The 18,361-nt window shown below is 32.0% G+C and overlaps 1 protein-coding gene across 1 annotated transcript; it reads right to left on the bottom strand.

The window, feature by feature from the left end:
* Positions 1 to 15,637: 15,637 nt before the first annotated feature.
* Positions 15,638 to 16,848, bottom strand: LOC132564698 (uncharacterized). Its single transcript, XM_060229330.1, is given in 2 exon segments — positions 15,638 to 16,095; positions 16,098 to 16,848. Coding segments are annotated over 2 exon segments (1,209 nt in total).
* Between the last annotated feature and the right edge of the window lie 1,513 nt (positions 16,849 to 18,361).

Below are 18,361 nucleotides of genomic sequence, written 5' to 3'. Positions count from 1 at the left end.
ATGATATTGATTATTACAACATGCCCAGTGCATGATACTCACTACACACCATTTGCTTAACCGTGCTTTGTTGAACAGTTTGTCCCGTTTCGTGAAATGTATTGAAATTAATGTCATGATCAAAACAAATATTTTCTCTCTCTAGCTAGCTACATATATTTAACTTATGAGGGGTTAAATTAAATGGTGTGATGCATAGTTTACTTAAAGTGTATATGCATATGTCTATCCATCAAATTCAGTTGTCTTTTTAACCTGTAGAGGTATACATTCGCTTAAAAAGCAAAACAAAAACATATTTTGTTTACTATTACCAGTTTCCAGGTGTATGACACCTCAAATATACTCTTTTTTCCTGCGTTTGGATATACGGTTATACAATCAGTCGATCCTTAAACATCTATAGCATTTTGCATAGGATCTATATATCCACTGGCGACATTAATAAAATTGTGCAAATCCTAGGAGAAAATTGATGTAAGAGGTATATATTTTGGCAGATATGAATAGCTCTTGTTCTCCCGAATTTAAGCGCGAGGGGGGTATTCCATGTCCGTTCTGAGAATCGGAACCGAATGGCGAAGTAAAAGGCGAGTACGTTACCACGGCGCCACTTGAATACCCATAACAGAAGTATATGAGAAAACACTATTGCAACGTCAATACATGTGATTAATGGTCTTTTTACGGCTATCAAGATATCATTTTCTCTACAATAAGTATTATCAGTTTTGTTAGGTTCAACAAAATACTATCGAAAAAGCACAACACCAAACTTGTTATATCGAAGGGTTGACTGAGACAGACAGACAAACCTTGGTTACAAAATTACTTAAACATATTTTCAATAACAACCGTTAGGATATCTTGTACTGTTAAAATTGATAAGTTCTAAGAAACCCGCAATTCAATACCAGTACCGCTATGTTAATAAGGGTTGTGTCATATTTGTCTTTTAAATAGAGGTATGATAAAAATGTTTTCGAGACAGTTTCTTGAAATGATTTGAATTCAATAGCATGACTTAATGCACTAAACCCATACAGTCAGGAGAGACTAACATATAATTGCAATATGTATTCAATATTTAAATGTGTTTGATGTACGTAATTTCATGCTGATATTGGAAAACTACCTTTATTGTTTATAAACAAGTTTTATTCGTTATATCAAAATTATGCACGCACTCTAATCAAAACATTCGACTTGAGTAGGTTCTTGTTAAAAGTCGTTATTGTAATATGACATCCTACGTGTTACACTCAGTTACATCACTTAGTCGTTGTTATAGATTTTAGTCTAGCAACTCGTTTTGATGTTTCAACGTTATATAATAAATTTATTATTTTCTGACTATGTTAGAACGTAATTGACTGGATACTAATTCACCTACATATCTTTATCTCATAATAACAGGTGCTTATGTACATGGATATATGCACTTACACATTATATGGTTTTGATCATATGATGTAATTGATGCAGTTTCCGATCTAAAATCATAGAATATTATCTTATATAAAACTCTATTTACACCATCGTAAATAACATATTTTACAAGCACTTGTGCCAGTGAAATTTTCTTTATTTCCAAGTCAAGTCAGTCAAGTGACATCTGATGTCCGTTAAAGGCAGTATTTATCTGTCAACAAAATATATAATGATGTATGTTGATTCCGGGTATGCATGTGTTATATTAGTAAATACTGATGTAAGTTAATATGACCGTCATTGCTCGGATCTGAGATGTTTTTAATGCTTTGGCATTGTTTCTTTTTCAGTTGTGGTGCCCGAAATGCAGGGTAAGTAGATTTATCGACACTCTATCCAGATTATTTAAAGTTAATTGAGCTGTTTATAATAAACTATTAAGGAAACAGGCAGATGGGAATAAAATCGATAAACAAAAGCAACAATAGCATATAGTGACCGTAAAATCATGGTAAAATTGTTTTATTTTATTGAATATTTGTTTAAACGTGATGGAATTTCCAGAAATAATATATTATTTATCTTTGCCATGAGGTGGTATAAAATGTTACACGTTATAAAATCAGGTCTCAGTTTCAATATCTGTAAACATAACTTGTAATAATTTATCCATACATATCCAGCTAATCATAGAAATCAGTCTGTTAAAGATACAAACAGTAAAATAAAAACGTTAAAAATAACGATTACCAAAGTTCAGCAAAATGTAAAACACATAGGTAAACGGAAAGGGTGTAAATTTGGAATCAATTATCGTTATCAATTACGTCAGTGTATTCCATTGTTGGTATTGTTGCTGAATATTTCCTTGTCACGTGTTTAATCAAGATAAGAAACAAGAATAACTGAAAGAGATCATAATAAAACAAACATAATTTATACTTTAAGCCGCTACAACTTTATTAGAACTAGATATTGACCTATTTAATATTTTTTTTTATATTTGATACTGACATTTAAAGGCTGATAAACAGAGAAGTTCTCATAGAAGGTACAAACAGTACAATTCTTTATATTCTAGTATTCCAAAAGTCAATAATGACCATCCAATATCATTTCAATAGTTCACGTAAATACAACCGAAATGTGTTCATTATCACACAACATGTAAATACATGATATGAGACAGGGTCATGAAACTCATAAAATAGTATGATAACATCTTACTACGGAAGTAATGTTTCATGTGATCACTGACACATAGAACGTGAGACAGTTTACAACATGAAATATTGTAAAGGATCAACATGGGTCCGACTTCTTAAAACTGTTAACTTATTGAAATGTTTCTTTACAAATTCTATCATTGTAATACCGCTTTAACATAGGTCCGCGATTATATTTGATGTCATATTTCGGTAATATGCCTGCATTACATTCAATCAAGGACCACTTTGTAAAATCAGTTTCCGATAAATGATGAAATGTACAATTTGTAGATAGTTGAAATTTTAAAAAATCCTACAGGTCATCCATTACAGAAAATGTCCTGACGGAAGTTATCAGACTAGTAAATCCTTTCCTTCACGTAAAGAAGAACAGGTTTTCAATCCTAACCTTCATTGTTGTACCTGGTACCAGTAAAAACAACATGAATAAAACAACATTTTGTAATCATTATGTTGTATTTACATTATTTTTTCTTTTAATCACATTTTATATGTCATATATATAGTACACATCGATTATGATAATGATTAACTACTTATATACATACATTATATTTTTCAGAAAGGTTTTGTTCCCTTATAATCAAGCTAATCGAGTGACAGAAAAACGAGGTGTTTCATGAATGGACTGCAGCTGCAGACAAATCCCCCTACTACCATTTATTAGCCTTAAGCGAGGAATATATATATGTATTCAAATTATAACCAGATGAAGAATCGTTTTAAACCTAGTATGATGAGTTTTACCCAATAAAATAACCAATCATTTTGGATTTAAATGTAATATCCTACATTTATCACGGATAAAACAATTTAAATCTGTAACACAGGCCAATTGCAATTGTTGAAAATACAAGTGTAAAACAGTAACATACTTACAAGATCTTTAGCAAGTCTGTGGACTGATAATGTGTGCTAATGATGTGGTATTTAACACTAATTTTAAACATCACAATAAGTCAATAATTATTGTTTTCGAGTCCGTGTGCGATTCTTAGATGTTTATTGTGTCCAATTACGCTCAAAAGTAGATTGCTGTTGAGAAGTTAGTTATAGAAAATATACGTTGTATAAGACAAAATAGTCTTTTATTCGTTGATTATGAAATCTATCAGATGAGCTTGATATATGAAAAGTAATTTTGTGTGCTTTGGATTACAATTTGTTGTTGATTAATTGTTTTCGTCATTTACACACCCACACAAGTTTTTGCAAAGCTTTATCCTGATGATATATGCTAAAAACGTTAATTATAACATCTATGAGATGATGTTAATATGTGATCGGTGATTTTGTATACTTTGGATTATCATTTATTGTTGATTTTTTAGTCATTTAAGTGTTAACGTGGTTGTATCTCGATGATGAACTGTTGTTTCACACACAAATTTATGTAGCTTCGATATCTTGACGACACAATCATTTTACAATAATATACTAATAGCAATGCATAGTAGTTATTGACGTATGTAATCCAATTGTTTACGAAAGTGGACAGATATTAGCTGACCTGAAGAAATATAAGTGGGTAAATATTGGCTGACCTGAAGCAACATAATTACAAAAAGGAAGGGAATTAGTTGATATATGAAAAAACGATGAAATGAATATCTTTATTTAATTTCAGTTCAAGAGCCAGACCCACTCCTCGATCGATATTATTTTATATACAAAAAAAATCATGATTTTTTTTTTTTCTCGACTAACCCTATGACACCGCAATTTTAAAGTAAATCGCTAACATTCTAACGTAATAAATGGTTTTTAAAAAAATTCGAAACGACTCAGTGATAATTCATAATTATGCGGGAAGTCCTGCCCTCTGACGCATGCGCAAAGAACTGTAAATAAATCTGCCGTCTTCCAACATGACAGAAAGCGTGCGAGGAAAGCGGGGAAGAAAACGTGTTTTGACGGACTCTGAGGCGAAAAGAAGGAAGATAGCTGGTTCATACTCTGTATCGCTCTCTGTTTGGCTTTCTCGTGTAGTATCACTCTTAAATCATATTCATAGATACTCTTATCGTCGAATATTCGCTTTAGATAGATCCATTTCGCGATGTTCTGTATGTTCGTTACCGTATCGTAGCCCCCATTTGAAGGCCACTTTGCAATTAATCGTAGTTTTCTTGTAATCTGCACGTTTTTGTGTCATATCTAAGCATTAAAAAATGTGATCAATACATACGTTAGATGATTTCCATACAGGAAATATAGAGTATTGATTGCATTTATCGGTAAAATCTCTTTACAAGCGATGTCACATGAACGTACTTCTCACCTCCTCCTCCATTTTTGTTTCGGTTCTGACCGCGTCTGAACGTATCACGTGACTTTTCCGCATCAATATTCATATCCTGGTGTTGATTAATGCGACTAATTCCGGCACCGATATCTCCGGTACCCTTTCAATTTCAAGTTCGAAACTTTATACAAGTCTTTATTTATATATTATCTATTAGTATACAACAACATTTTTAGTCAATAAAATATGAAAAATATCTATAATAGTGGGTCTGCCTCTTTAACATTTTTGTTTTGTTTTTTGAATATGGAATATGTTATCAGTGTGCATAAGATAGTGAGGTGAGGTCAAGTGTCATCGACTGATTATTGGCAATATCTGTTGATTGATTGGAAATTACATCGAATTCGTATAAAGTCAACGATATCCCTTCAAAGACATCATTTGGCAAAATATGATTTATGATATCAAAAATACATACGAAGTCCACTGGTAAGATATGTTGGTATTGAAAAAAATGTATATATCATCAATTTATTGTGCAGTTTGTGAAATCAGTCAATATATCTGCACATGAAAGAAATTATAGATATTGCAATAAAAAAATTCCATAAACCCGTGTCAATCTTATTCCTTTCCTCAGAAACAAGCCATGTAGACTTCCCCTCATTTAAACATACGTTTCATTTTAATGGGATGTACATATGTGATATTCTATATATAGGTTAGACTTAGCACGATCTTATGAACTTTTGTGTTTTTATACAGGAAAATCATGCTTCTTATACAATCGCTTAACTTCCCTGTTATCACTGTAGTTATACCGAATGAATATTTGACTTGCTATTACACACGTGTAATATGACCTTCCTGAAGTGTTTTTGACTGAAGGTTCCTATTGTCACAATATGACGCAATACCTTCATTTCGTTATTTTTATTGTTATGTTACCAAAAATTATTATATATTGAGTATTTATTCAATTTAGATAGTTTTAGATAAGTAAAGATATTGTGAAAACCAATAAGAAACCAACATGTCAACATAGTCATAATCGAAACTCAAATTCAATAAAATTCTGTCAAATATACGTGGAAAATAAAACTAATTGGGATATTTCTCCGTTTAGCTTTTTGCTGGTGTTTCTCGAATTAGGAATCAAACAGCTTTACCCAGGAATATATAAAGCAAATAATCCGGTAAAAACAATCGTAATGAACATCGATATACCATATTTCAAGAATCAAAACATCAGAAACATGAGTATCTTCATAGTGGACTTCCGAAGGTATGAATGGGAAACCGATGTTAAGTACAACGATTCTAAACTGTTTCACTTCCTTATGCGATGTGTGTTTGTGCGTATTTGATGCTCATTAGTAAGACTGTTTCGTTGTTGTTATTCTGATTCTCAGCTAAGAAGGTGTCACTGTAATCACTGTAACTAAACAAAATTAACATTTCTCTTCCTCAGCACATTGACTTGTTTTTTTCTGCTTTTCTATTGGGCTTTGTGTGTTTATCTTTTTACTTTTATTAATTTTTGCCCTAAATTATTCAAGTTTGAATATAAAACTTACAAGAAAATACCAACATGTCAACATAATCATAATCCATACCCGAATTTAAAAAAAAAATAGGCAAAATATGAACAAAGGAAAACTACACGGCGACTCCTGAAAAAAGTGCTGGAAGAATAAAACCAGGTGTTGACGACACCCACCATGGATATCTTGGTCAATTCAAGTAATGTCATGTTCTCAAATGAGTGAAAGGTACACACCATCGGAACCAACAGCATGTCCATATCCATATCGCACAAAGAAATAGAGTATTTATCAATGGGATCACTACGACCAAGGTAAAACTACTTTATAATTCTCATTAACCTGCATCACTTGAATCCCGAGTTTGTCTGTCAGTTCACAACTTCTTGCAAGAAAATTGCGACAATGAGAAGCGGTCATTGAATATCGAATCCAATATATTAACACAATAGGCTAGGGATGCAGGGATGGTACTCTCTATCTGATATACAAAAGTTAAATCACTACGCTTACCATACAGCTTTGTAGAAAGCTGTCCATATTAGTTTCACTATATGAAAAGATCTAGAAAAACAGCTGATGTTGAAGTGTCTTTGATTTCCAATTCTTACGATGGGCGTGGTCAATAAATATCTTAATATTTAAAGGGAAGATGTTTTCAATACATTTGGAAACTGAAATTAAGCGACATTTTAATGTTTTTTCACCTGTCTCGATAAGCTTTTCTATAAATTCAGCATTTGCATGAAAATGAAAACAAAGAAGAGAGCGATATACATTGGTATATGCAGTAGTGACGACGGTATAAGTCGGGTGTCGTCGATGAAGCAGAAGACGCTTAGTCTTCCGGAACATGTGGTCTTTATCTTTTGTCCGTCGTGTAAATCTTTCTTTTGCTCATATTTTGTCCAAGTTTTATTGAATTTAACGTTGGACCATGATTTTGAGGATGTATCGTTTGAGTCCAACGACAGCCAGTGCACAATGGTGTGCTGATTCTGTATAGCTAACCGCTTAAATCACTTAGGTGATATTTGGATGACAGATTTCTGGGACAAAAGTATTATACTTCTCTTTACATTATATATAGGTAGTATTTCATTTACTAGTCATATAGTACATACAATATGATGAAACCAGCATGCAGAGTTATGAAAATAAGACATCAAAATGTCAGAGGTCAATATGATTTTATTGTCATAAAGTTGATTTTATGTCAGTTACTAAAAAACACACTTCATTTAGAATCAGTTTTTTTTTCTATGTATATATAAAAAATTCAACTTAACAATAAGTTTGGAAACAAAAACGTACAGCTTGAATTTTGTAAAATTTCCATATTTCATCATTAGTATATAGCGTTATACATACCAGCACCTTATATAATGTCATACTTTGAATTATATGACATGACAGAATTATTTAATTACATATATTGCTTTGTACACAAGGTAATTTCAAAGGAAAATATTTGAGAAATCAACCACAAAAATACAAACACATATTAAAACTGTTGAAATGAGACATTAAAACTTTACTAAGAAACCAACCCAGATCTATAGGGCGGAATGAGGCATTCACTGGGGCAGATAACAATGCATTTCTCTCTAACAAATGCAAGTGGGGAAACTTCAAAGTATAAAACATCAGCTGTATGAAACATCACATAAACATATCATAATTATGGTATTGCATATTCAATTGTTTAAACATTCTTTCTAAAGCTGTCTGTGTCATATAGTTATATTTATACTAAATTTGAAATATAAACACAATCTGTGGAGTTTCTAAACTACACGGTATGACTGGGAAATCTCTAGATATACATTTTATATACAAGTGATAGATAAAAACAAACCTTAATCCAGTGCAAAATTGAAATCTGACTACAAGATGTGGAAAACAAAGTCTATAATATTGGTATATTCTCAAGCATATATCACAAATTTTCCATCTAAACATACCAATCAAGCGAGCAGGTCTTTACTTTCATCTCCAGGACAGTTTCATAATTGTCTATACCCGGAATTATATATGTAACTGTTGAATTTCTAGTCTCGTATTGCTTTTTATCGACATAACAAACCCTATATACATAAAATGAAAACTTAAACAAATTAAAAGTTATTTGTTAGATGTTAACTTCCATAGGAAAATTATTGCTTGATGAAATTTCAGCTTGATAATTTATTTTATATTAGAAATTCACTCAAAAATGAATATGAAAAATAGACTTTGATAAAGATTGATTCTATGTATCATATTTCAGATTATAAAAACTATACCTAACAGTCAATCACTAAATATTTGTACCAGAAAATATTCAAAATTGAATTGATCCTTTAATTCGAACCGGAGTATGCAGGCAACATCAGGACAAGGGGAGGTAATGAAAATAAGACGAGCATAAATGGAGGTAATCATGTAATTTATATTTGAAAAAAAATAACACAGATATCAGTGATAATATGTAACAATAGACTTTACGTTAATCAGGAAAATGGAATGTGAAGACTCAATTAAAGGATTAACAAGCTACCCCAGCCATTTTTTGGTTCAAAGGTTTAGATTTCAATATTTATTAAATATGAAATGTTTATTTATATTATGAAACTATTTGAATGGATTTGATATTAATAAAGCAACAATTTTTAAAAAAAAAATTTAAAGGCCATATCAGTCAATCAGATAACAGATCAAATTCTCTAAGTTCCTTCTGTAGGAAACATCCATTTTTACAAGCGAGATCATTAGTTGTACAGTTGTACTAGAAATAGAACTGGCATACATATCTGTCAATCCTGTATAAATGATAATAATCCAAGTACCTTTTTTCTACATATTTTCCGGTCAATTTGGGCCCCATTTCCAATGAAAACCTTTGCATTTTTTTTCAATTGAAGCATTAAAATTTGTATTATAATGGAAGTTCAACAATGTACAGTAATGTCTGATTTTTTGACAATAGCCCTGAGTTCAGATGGTTATGAAATTTGCTTCAGCAGCACATTTCAGGGCTAAACATAGAGAAATTAATCTATAAATAAAGCTCTGAATCAAAACAGGAAAATTCTCCTTCACGACAACAGGCCTATGTGCCTGAACAGTCATCTGACTATAAAGACACACATATATATATATATATAAATGGCAAAATAGGCCTAAAATAAATTCCTCAATTACTCTGCAACTTACATAGAAGACGTTGTTGGTTCATCAAGACATTTTCTGCAAACTTGAAATCATATTCTTTATACCTGCACTACACAATTGCCATTACTCTAGACATATTGCTTGTTGAAAAAGCAAGACACAGGCACAATATCAAGACCCTTGTCCTTTAGGTTATCGAGAAGAAGTAATTTTAACACACTGGATACCTGTGACCTTGAAAGTAGGTAAATGTCATTAATATGAACAAAGTTGGTAGCCCTTCATCCTAGCATGCTACAGACCTAATATCATCATGCTTGGTCATTTGGTTATTGAGGAGAAGTCATTTAAAGTTTTTAACATCTTTGATCCCTGTGATCTTTCAAGAGGATCAAGGTCATTCCTATTCACTAGGGGGAAAATCAACTTTCTGAATTTAAGAAATAATTCCACACTCCAAGTAATCAAGTAATTTGATTGAAATCCATTCATGCATCAAGAAAGAGTAGTATTTTGAAGCAAAATCTTGTCTAACTTCCCCTTTTTGGGGCCCTGCCCGCCAAGTACCTACAGGTTAAATAAACTGTCTGTAGATCAGAAATGGTTCTCTAATCTCAAGGAGGTTTCAGACCAAATTTGGTTGAATCAATTTAAGCATTAAAAAGGAGTAGTGCTTTGAAGCAAAATGTTGACTAATTTCCCCTTTTGAGGCCCTGCCCCCAAGTCCCTAGGGGTCAAATAAATTTTCTGAATTTAAGAAAGAATTCCGCATTCCAAATGATGTTTCACAATAAATTTGTTTAAAATCCATTCAAGCATTAAACAGAAGTAGTGTTTTGAAGCAAAATATTGACTAACTTTCCCTTTTTGGGCCCTAATCTTAAGTCCTTTGAGGTCAAATCAAATTTCTGAATTTTAGAAATAATTGCCTACCCTTAGTGATGAATCAGGCCAAAGCTTTTTGAAATTCACCCAGGCAGAAAGGAGGAGTGGGGTTTCAAATCAAAGAAAGTCTTTTAAGCACCTCCCCCTTTGGGGCCCTGTCCATCGACCCCTAAATTTCTAAATTTAAGAAATGATAATGGTCCTCAAATGATGCAACAAACCAAATTTGGTAGAAATCCATTCAGGTATGAAAGAGTAGTAGGGTTTTAAAGAAACCATTTGTGCACAGCGCCCGACGATGGACGAAACACGACAACTCTAACCCTAAAAATAGAAGTATAATATACAACACAAAGAATGATTTTAATTTTAGTGTATATATACACACATGCCATTTTAAAGACTAATGAAATAAATAGTATTTTTTCACTATAAAAACACAAATACACCAGTCATTAGACAGTTGAAACAAAAAGTTCCTTTTCCTGCAATCCATTGCAGTACAGTTTTAGTGATGTATATCAGTTGTGTCATGTACCAATCAATGGTAATATTCGATAACCACTTCAGACCTAAAAACTACTTTTTTACAATGCAAAGAGTATTAAGTATTTATAAGTATATCTCACACTAAATTTGAAAAATATATAGCAGAATGAAAAGAATAAAACATAAAACAAATATAAAGTTAAATCGAGAGCAGTTGTGTAAATTTAGGTGTCTCAATAATCCCTCCGGCTGATGAATGCCAAAGGCCCTTCATAAGGGACAAAAAACCTAAGTTGTTGTATGGAAGATGGTTTATACCTGTTTTATGTTCTATGTATGTGATGTTATTTACATAAAATTTGTGTCTTGATAAGGGGGCAGATTGCCTCAAAAATTTGACAATTTACTTGTCTGTACTGTTGTTATTACTTCATTGATCATATACATATATACATATTTTTTTAATCAACAAAAACATTGTCTTAAAGTCACAATGATTAATAACGGAAAATGTTTTTATTTTTACAGAAGAGGAATGAAATCAAGCAGGACCATTAAACACACAAGTAAACAATAACGACTTACATTTGATTATCAAACAAAAATGTAAACAAAAAAGCTGGATTATAAAACAAGTGGAAGATAAATTTGAAAGTTTTCAACATTCCATGAGAAGAAATTATAAACATTCAGATGGAATGGATATAAGGATGGAGTTCAAATAGGAATGGTATGGTATGCAAGCACAAACAAACTGTAAAGTTCATATATCTATTAAAGGTATAGATAATATTACGTTACAGTATGTTATATAACAAAATGTTGAGGGTTTTTTTCCCTTTAAACTGTATATTCTAGCACTTGTTAATCTACATATAATTTCCAATATTTTCATGCTAAGCCACCCCTTTTTTTTAAATGCTTGATGGAATTCATTTCAATGTTTCGTTTTGTTTTGGTTTTTTTTTTGCAAATGAATGAGAAAAATACAATAAATTATTATTTTCCTTTCTAAACTGATTTTGCATCAAATTAACAAAACACAACCAATCAAGTCCAGAAATATAACTTTGAAATAATTCAACATGAAAAATTCTTTTAAAGTCAATCATTCACAAATTCAATGTAAGTTTATGTTTTTTCTTAAAAAGTAAAAATTCATCAAAATCAATAGAGAAAGATAAAAAATGTTATATAACATTCAAATATCTTTGTGAACATATTTAAGTTTTACAAACATTTTTATTGCTTTCAGTATTTTTTCATTTCCCAAGAAAAAGATAATAAAAATGACCATGATAATAATATAAAAATGACAGATTATCTCCCCTTATATCACAAACGACATGCATTTCCAGCACACACAATATGATTATCTCCCCTTAGACCAAAATATTTGGTCGAGAAGACATCAGTTATTAATCATGTCTATTCTGATAAGGACAGCTTTTGTGATTTGTTTATTGGCAATTTTTCCTCAAGCATACAGTCATAATTCACATTGGTTTAAAAAGAAAATTGTGGCAAAACAACTTGAGTTTTCATATCTCAATGAATTGATTTTGAGCAATTTATAAGTAAAGGAATTCTGCAGATTTAAAAGTAAGAACAGGATAGTGATAATCCAGTCTCCTTACAGAATCAACTTTGAGAGACAACTCATGAAAACAAAGATATAATGGGAATCATATGAAGATAACTATGTAGCCTGTGTGTGTACATTTATATCTGGAATTTGCATAAAAAATAACAAACAAAAACACATAAATATAACTTACCTATTTAAAAAATCAGAGGAACATTTAAGTTAACAAATATATTCTGCAAAATAAAAATTAGCTAATAAAAGATGTCTTACTTGAATTAGCAGATTTATTTAAAATATAACTAACTATATGTAATTTTAAAAGCAGAACAAAATAATATTTAAAAATCTCCCCGTCAATCAAGAATCACTGTGTGATGAATGAGAGGAATTTTTCTGCATAACGAAAGTTTTGAGCTGAAGGGATGCTAACATCAGTGTAGAAAGCAGTTCACATTCACATCTTCCAGTATAAGAAAGATTTTTTTTAAAAAATACGAATAAAAAAATCATTGAAGAAATATTGTTCATCATTTCCGACAATAGTTGTATCAGAGATAAAGAAGAACTGTACGCTACATTTATACAAATGATTAAATCAATATCATGGAAATATCATTTCCCAGGTCTGTAAAATTTAAGGTGATATTGCAATGTCATACAGCAGTTTCTTAAAACAAATATGGAAGACTGATAAGACAGATTTACATGTATATCAATATACAGCCTGTATGCATGAAACGATTCGTCAAAACACATATCAGATTCATTTCAAATAAATCTGTCTCTACAATACATCTAGCAAATAATGCATGCATGTTGTAAAAAAAGATTTCATACATTTTAATCTTCAATTCATTAAAGCAAATGGGTTATATTATAATCTTTCTACTTTTTCTTAAATTGTTGATTTTAATAGTAGATAAATATCTTAAATCCACTCCTTATTGACATTTTGTTGTAATAACTTATTGTCTTGTAGTTGTAGCTGTATTGTATCGCAAATTATCACAGTGAAGAATGTGAGTCATAATGTGCATTATATGAGAACTGAAACATATCATTACAGACATAAAAACTTGTACATTATTTATTTCAAAGTATGACTGTGCAGACAGTAATAATTATTGTTAAATGTCACATTTCATTTAATGGCAAGTTGCTTAATTTCTGTTCATATCAAGTTCGCTTAAAACATTATCTTTTAAATTTGTAGTTTTCATTAAAAATTGTAAAACATTAATTAATTGTTTCCATTACATGGAAACAAAATCAAACGATTGACAACCATTTTATGACTGTGACATTGATTTAAATTAAAAATTCCTTCAGATAAATGACACATCTAAAATCTGTTCATTTTTTACCTAGGAAAATCAATGAATATGACTGATAATTAAATGTCAGTTACATGTGAACATATTTTGTTACAGAAGAAGAAATAAATCTGCCTTTTTTATTTTTACAAAATAACGAGATCATTTTAAATAATAAAAATAGTTTTAACATCAGTAGAAATAAAAATTAATTTACATTTTGCTACAGATATCATAATTGACCAAACAGTAATGCCCTTTGCAGCATAACTGCTAAAATTGAAAAAAAAAAAAAAAAAAAAAAAATTCCTTGTCATTGAACTGAACATTGGCAGTAACACTTCAAAATTATGTTTCAAAGAAACATAAAGAAGTTCAGATTCAGAGCCCTTGTATCGTGAGCCAAAAGCTAAAAAATGATGACCATAGGAATGAAAATGAGAAATGTTTGGGAAAAAATCTTATTTTTCACAAAATAATCAACCTTATTATCACAAAATGAAAACACATTGAAAATGGATAGTGTTTGTAAATGACAAATCTAGCTATAACTTATTACATATGTGATACCCTTTAACACAACAAAACAAACTTTAATAAAATATGGCGAGTAAGGTTCTTCAGTTTCTTTTCCTTACAGTAGATTTCTTCTATTTTCATACTTTTTTATATATGCACTGATTTCATTTTCAATCAAACATAGGATAAAGTGATATTTTACATTCCACTCCATTACAAGGAAGTCTTTATCAACACATGATACGAATCTGTGTCAAAATAATTTCCATGAAATAAACAAAATCTAAAGTAACTTTAACAGCTGACTATACTACATTCTGCAGCACTGATTTGAAAATTTGTGGCAAGTTTCTCTGTCAATTTATAACACAATCTCTCCTTTATCTCTTCTATTTCTCACCTATATCTCCCCTTCACCTCTCCTTTATTTATCTTTTCATTATCTGTCCTTTATCTCACCTATATCTCCCCTTCACCTCTCCTTTATTTATCTTTTCATTATCTTTCCTTTATCTCACCTATATCTCCCCTTCACCTCTCCTTTATTTATCTTTTCATTATCTTTCCTTTATCTCACCTATATCTCCCCTTCACCTCTCCTTTATTTATCTTTTCATTATCTTTCCTTATCTCACCTATATCTCCCTTTCACCTCTCCTTTATTTATCTTTTCATTATCTTTCCTTTATCTCACCTATATCTCCCCTTCACCTCTCCTTTATTTATCTTTTCATTACCTTTCCTTTATCTCACCTATATCTCCTCTTCACCTCTCCTTTATTTATCTTTTCATTATCTTTCCTTTATCTCACCTATATCTCCCCTTCACCTCTCCTTTATTTATCTTTTCATTATCTTTCCTTTATCTCACCTATATCTCCCTTCACCTCTCCTTTATTTATCTTTTCATTACCTTTCCTTTATCTCACCTATATCTCCTCTTCACCTCTCCTTTATTTATCTTTTCATTATCTTTCCACCTATTCTCCCTTTCATCTCCTTTATCTCTTCACCTCTCCTTTATTTATCTTTTCATTATCTTTACTTCATCTCTTCTCTATTTCTTCTATATCTCCTTTTTTCCCTCCTATATCTCTACTCTATCACACAGAGCTTTGTGTCTGATGTAAAGATATTTATTTATACTTTAGGAAACATAATATCTCTCCTCCATTTCTATGAAGTACTGTATCATCCCAGTGAATTCGTTGTCATGATCTTTAAAGTCATGTCTGACGTCATACATCGGTTTGTTGACAAACACTCAGAGAGTTTTCACTGACTTCAAGCTGAGATTTACTACAAACCATACTCCAGGGTCTTTCTCTGTCTAAACCTTGTGACTTATTCCAATTTGCATCCAACAATTTGCTCCCATTGGAACCCTGCAATTTATCTGTACTGTAACCCAGATTTTTTTCTGAGATGGCACTTTTGGGTCTCTTCCTAACAATGTCCTTTGAATTTTCCCCGCTGTTGACTGGCGACGATGACTTTCCTTCACTGAGGTAGCCCATGGCTTTGATTGTCTTATACTGTAATGGAATTTCCATCATTACATGGAGCGCTAAGTTTGCATCAGGATGTTTCGATTTGGATGTGGCTTCATGATAGTTCACAAACTGAAAGTTATCAAATGTACGGGATGGAAGATGGTTGTCAAATTCTTCCATGAGGTCCCATGGCCCGTCCCCTACCCTACAACCACGATGCTAAGTGGATATTGGGATGCTTGGATAATTGCATCAATAGTCGGCTGTTCCTCATTCACTTGACCGTCTGCTATCACGATAAGTATATGATACGTTCCTGTCTTTTTCACTATATCGATTGCCTGATGAATCAATGGAGCAAAGTTTGTTGGACCACTCAGGATTAATTTTGACGCCATGTTACTGTAACATTCTAGCACCTCTTTAAATCCTCGACACAGTATCCCATCACTGAACAGGGGAAATACCTTATCACCCAATGTCACACTATCACCGAAGCCATAAGCAGGGATGAAATTATCGTCATCAAATGGCTCCAACGTTTGACCTATGATAGAAATGACCTTCTGATAGGGATTATAAATTCGTCCCGGTATGATCTTATGTAAACATTGTCCACCGAATGATTTACGTCCTTGCCACTCGTTAGATGCTGTGTAATCGATGCCAATAATCAAACCACACTTTTCTAGACCTGCTTTTTTACACGAATCGCTGACTTCTTGAAAACTGTGAAAATGGTCGTTAAACGAGTAAAAGGGTTTATCAGTGTAGATGATTCCGAGTGCTTCCAGGAGAGATCCCTGACGATTCCGCATGCGGCGGCGACGAAGACGGACACTGCTGTGCCCATTCTGTGGTGATTGTGGTGTCTTAAAAGGGTGCTGGTATAGCCAGTATAGGAGGAGCCATACAGAATTGGCGAGGGAGTACATTATCACACCGAGCAAGGACATCCCCTCTCTCTCCACGCTTTTAACACACTCCCCGCTCACGGCTGGAAATAGAGACAAAAAAAATTTAACAATATTGAAAATCTTTAAATTCAAGATACTTCTAGACTCTTCAACATACTTGAATCACTGAAAAGTCTTCAGTTTACTTCAAATATAGAAAAAAATGTCTTCACCCTTGTTTCCAACAGTACACATTTTTGCAGTAATCTAAATCAGATCACCAAAGGCTTCAAATACTTCAGTGGTTTCAAGAGTTGTATATGTTAATTCATTTTTCTAATTGTACAAATTCATTCATTCTGAATCAAAACATTTGTCCCGCTGGTGGATAAAATTCACTGTTACTATCCTACTTTGATTTCGAGAGTCAAAATAAACAAGTCTATGACCACTTCTGGTCAGTTATCAGACCACTGGTCAAGCCTTAGCAGACTTGCACAGGCTTGGACTTGATAGCTGTCTATCCCAGATGTTAATTACATTGATTATCTTCTCATGTTTGCTATCATCAATATTGATACGGATTATGGAGTTGTGTCATGGGAGTTCCTGTATGTAATCCCCAAAAGTGATATTGACTAACACCAATTAGTCTCAGGTTAATATCACTTGTCAGGTCGATATGATTAACAGAAAAAACTTTAATTGTCATCAGCTGTTATTCCCATCCAATGTTTTGTCAGTTGAGCACTGTACATGTATATTTCAAGCTTGGGTTAAGATCAATGAAAGTGTGTGGTTGGAGTTCAACACTGAATGGTTTGTGTTTCTCAGGTAAACAGGGATCATATGATTCACCCTGTGCTGCATGCTGTGGTTGGGCAGGATGCTTCACAACAGTTGCGTTTTATTGCATGTGCAGGGTTTTCCCTGACCCTTAAAAACCTACATAATGACTCCTTAAATTGACAAAGGACTAGAGATATTAATAAAGTTTTACTTTGTTTTGTATATGATATGAGTCCCCAAATTCTTACAGTTCATAAATAAGAAGGTTGCATAGGAAATCCCTGATGTGGTGGGCCTCCCACACACTGATCAACAGGATACTCACCAGCTTCTAGAGGGAAAAACATTGTAAATTGACTCTAGCTACACCATCAAATATAAACAGTAACTGTAACTTATGATATAAATGTACATAAAGTTAACTTGTGCTACCGTTTAATTCACATGCACCCATGGCATCAATTGTAACATAAATAATGATGTCACATAATTGTCTTGTCACTTAAATCTTATACAAAAAAATTAATTTCCTGTGTCAGTTCTGTGATAAAATAGTAACTAGAAAATATTAAAAGTCTTACAATTTTCCCAAAAATTTAAGAGATACCTGAATAATCAGAAAACATCTTGAGGTAAAGAAGAATATAATGAGAGAGCACAGAACAAGACAGCAAAGTATTATATCAAACCCAGTAATATTAAGCCAGAGGGGTTAGGGTAAGGATGTATCTCTGTTAAGAAAACCAAACTTAAGTTATGTCTGTTCATAAGAATTTTCAACAAG

This window comes from Ylistrum balloti, unplaced genomic scaffold (assembly GCF_031769215.1).
Source record: "Ylistrum balloti isolate Yb309-2 unplaced genomic scaffold, AGI_CSIRO_Ybal_v1 Utg372552, whole genome shotgun sequence".
In the NCBI taxonomy this organism is placed as follows: Eukaryota; Metazoa; Mollusca; class Bivalvia; order Pectinida; family Pectinidae; genus Ylistrum; species Ylistrum balloti.
Note: the sequence above shows the minus strand (reverse complement) of the source record. Positions and strands in the feature narration are given on the sequence as shown.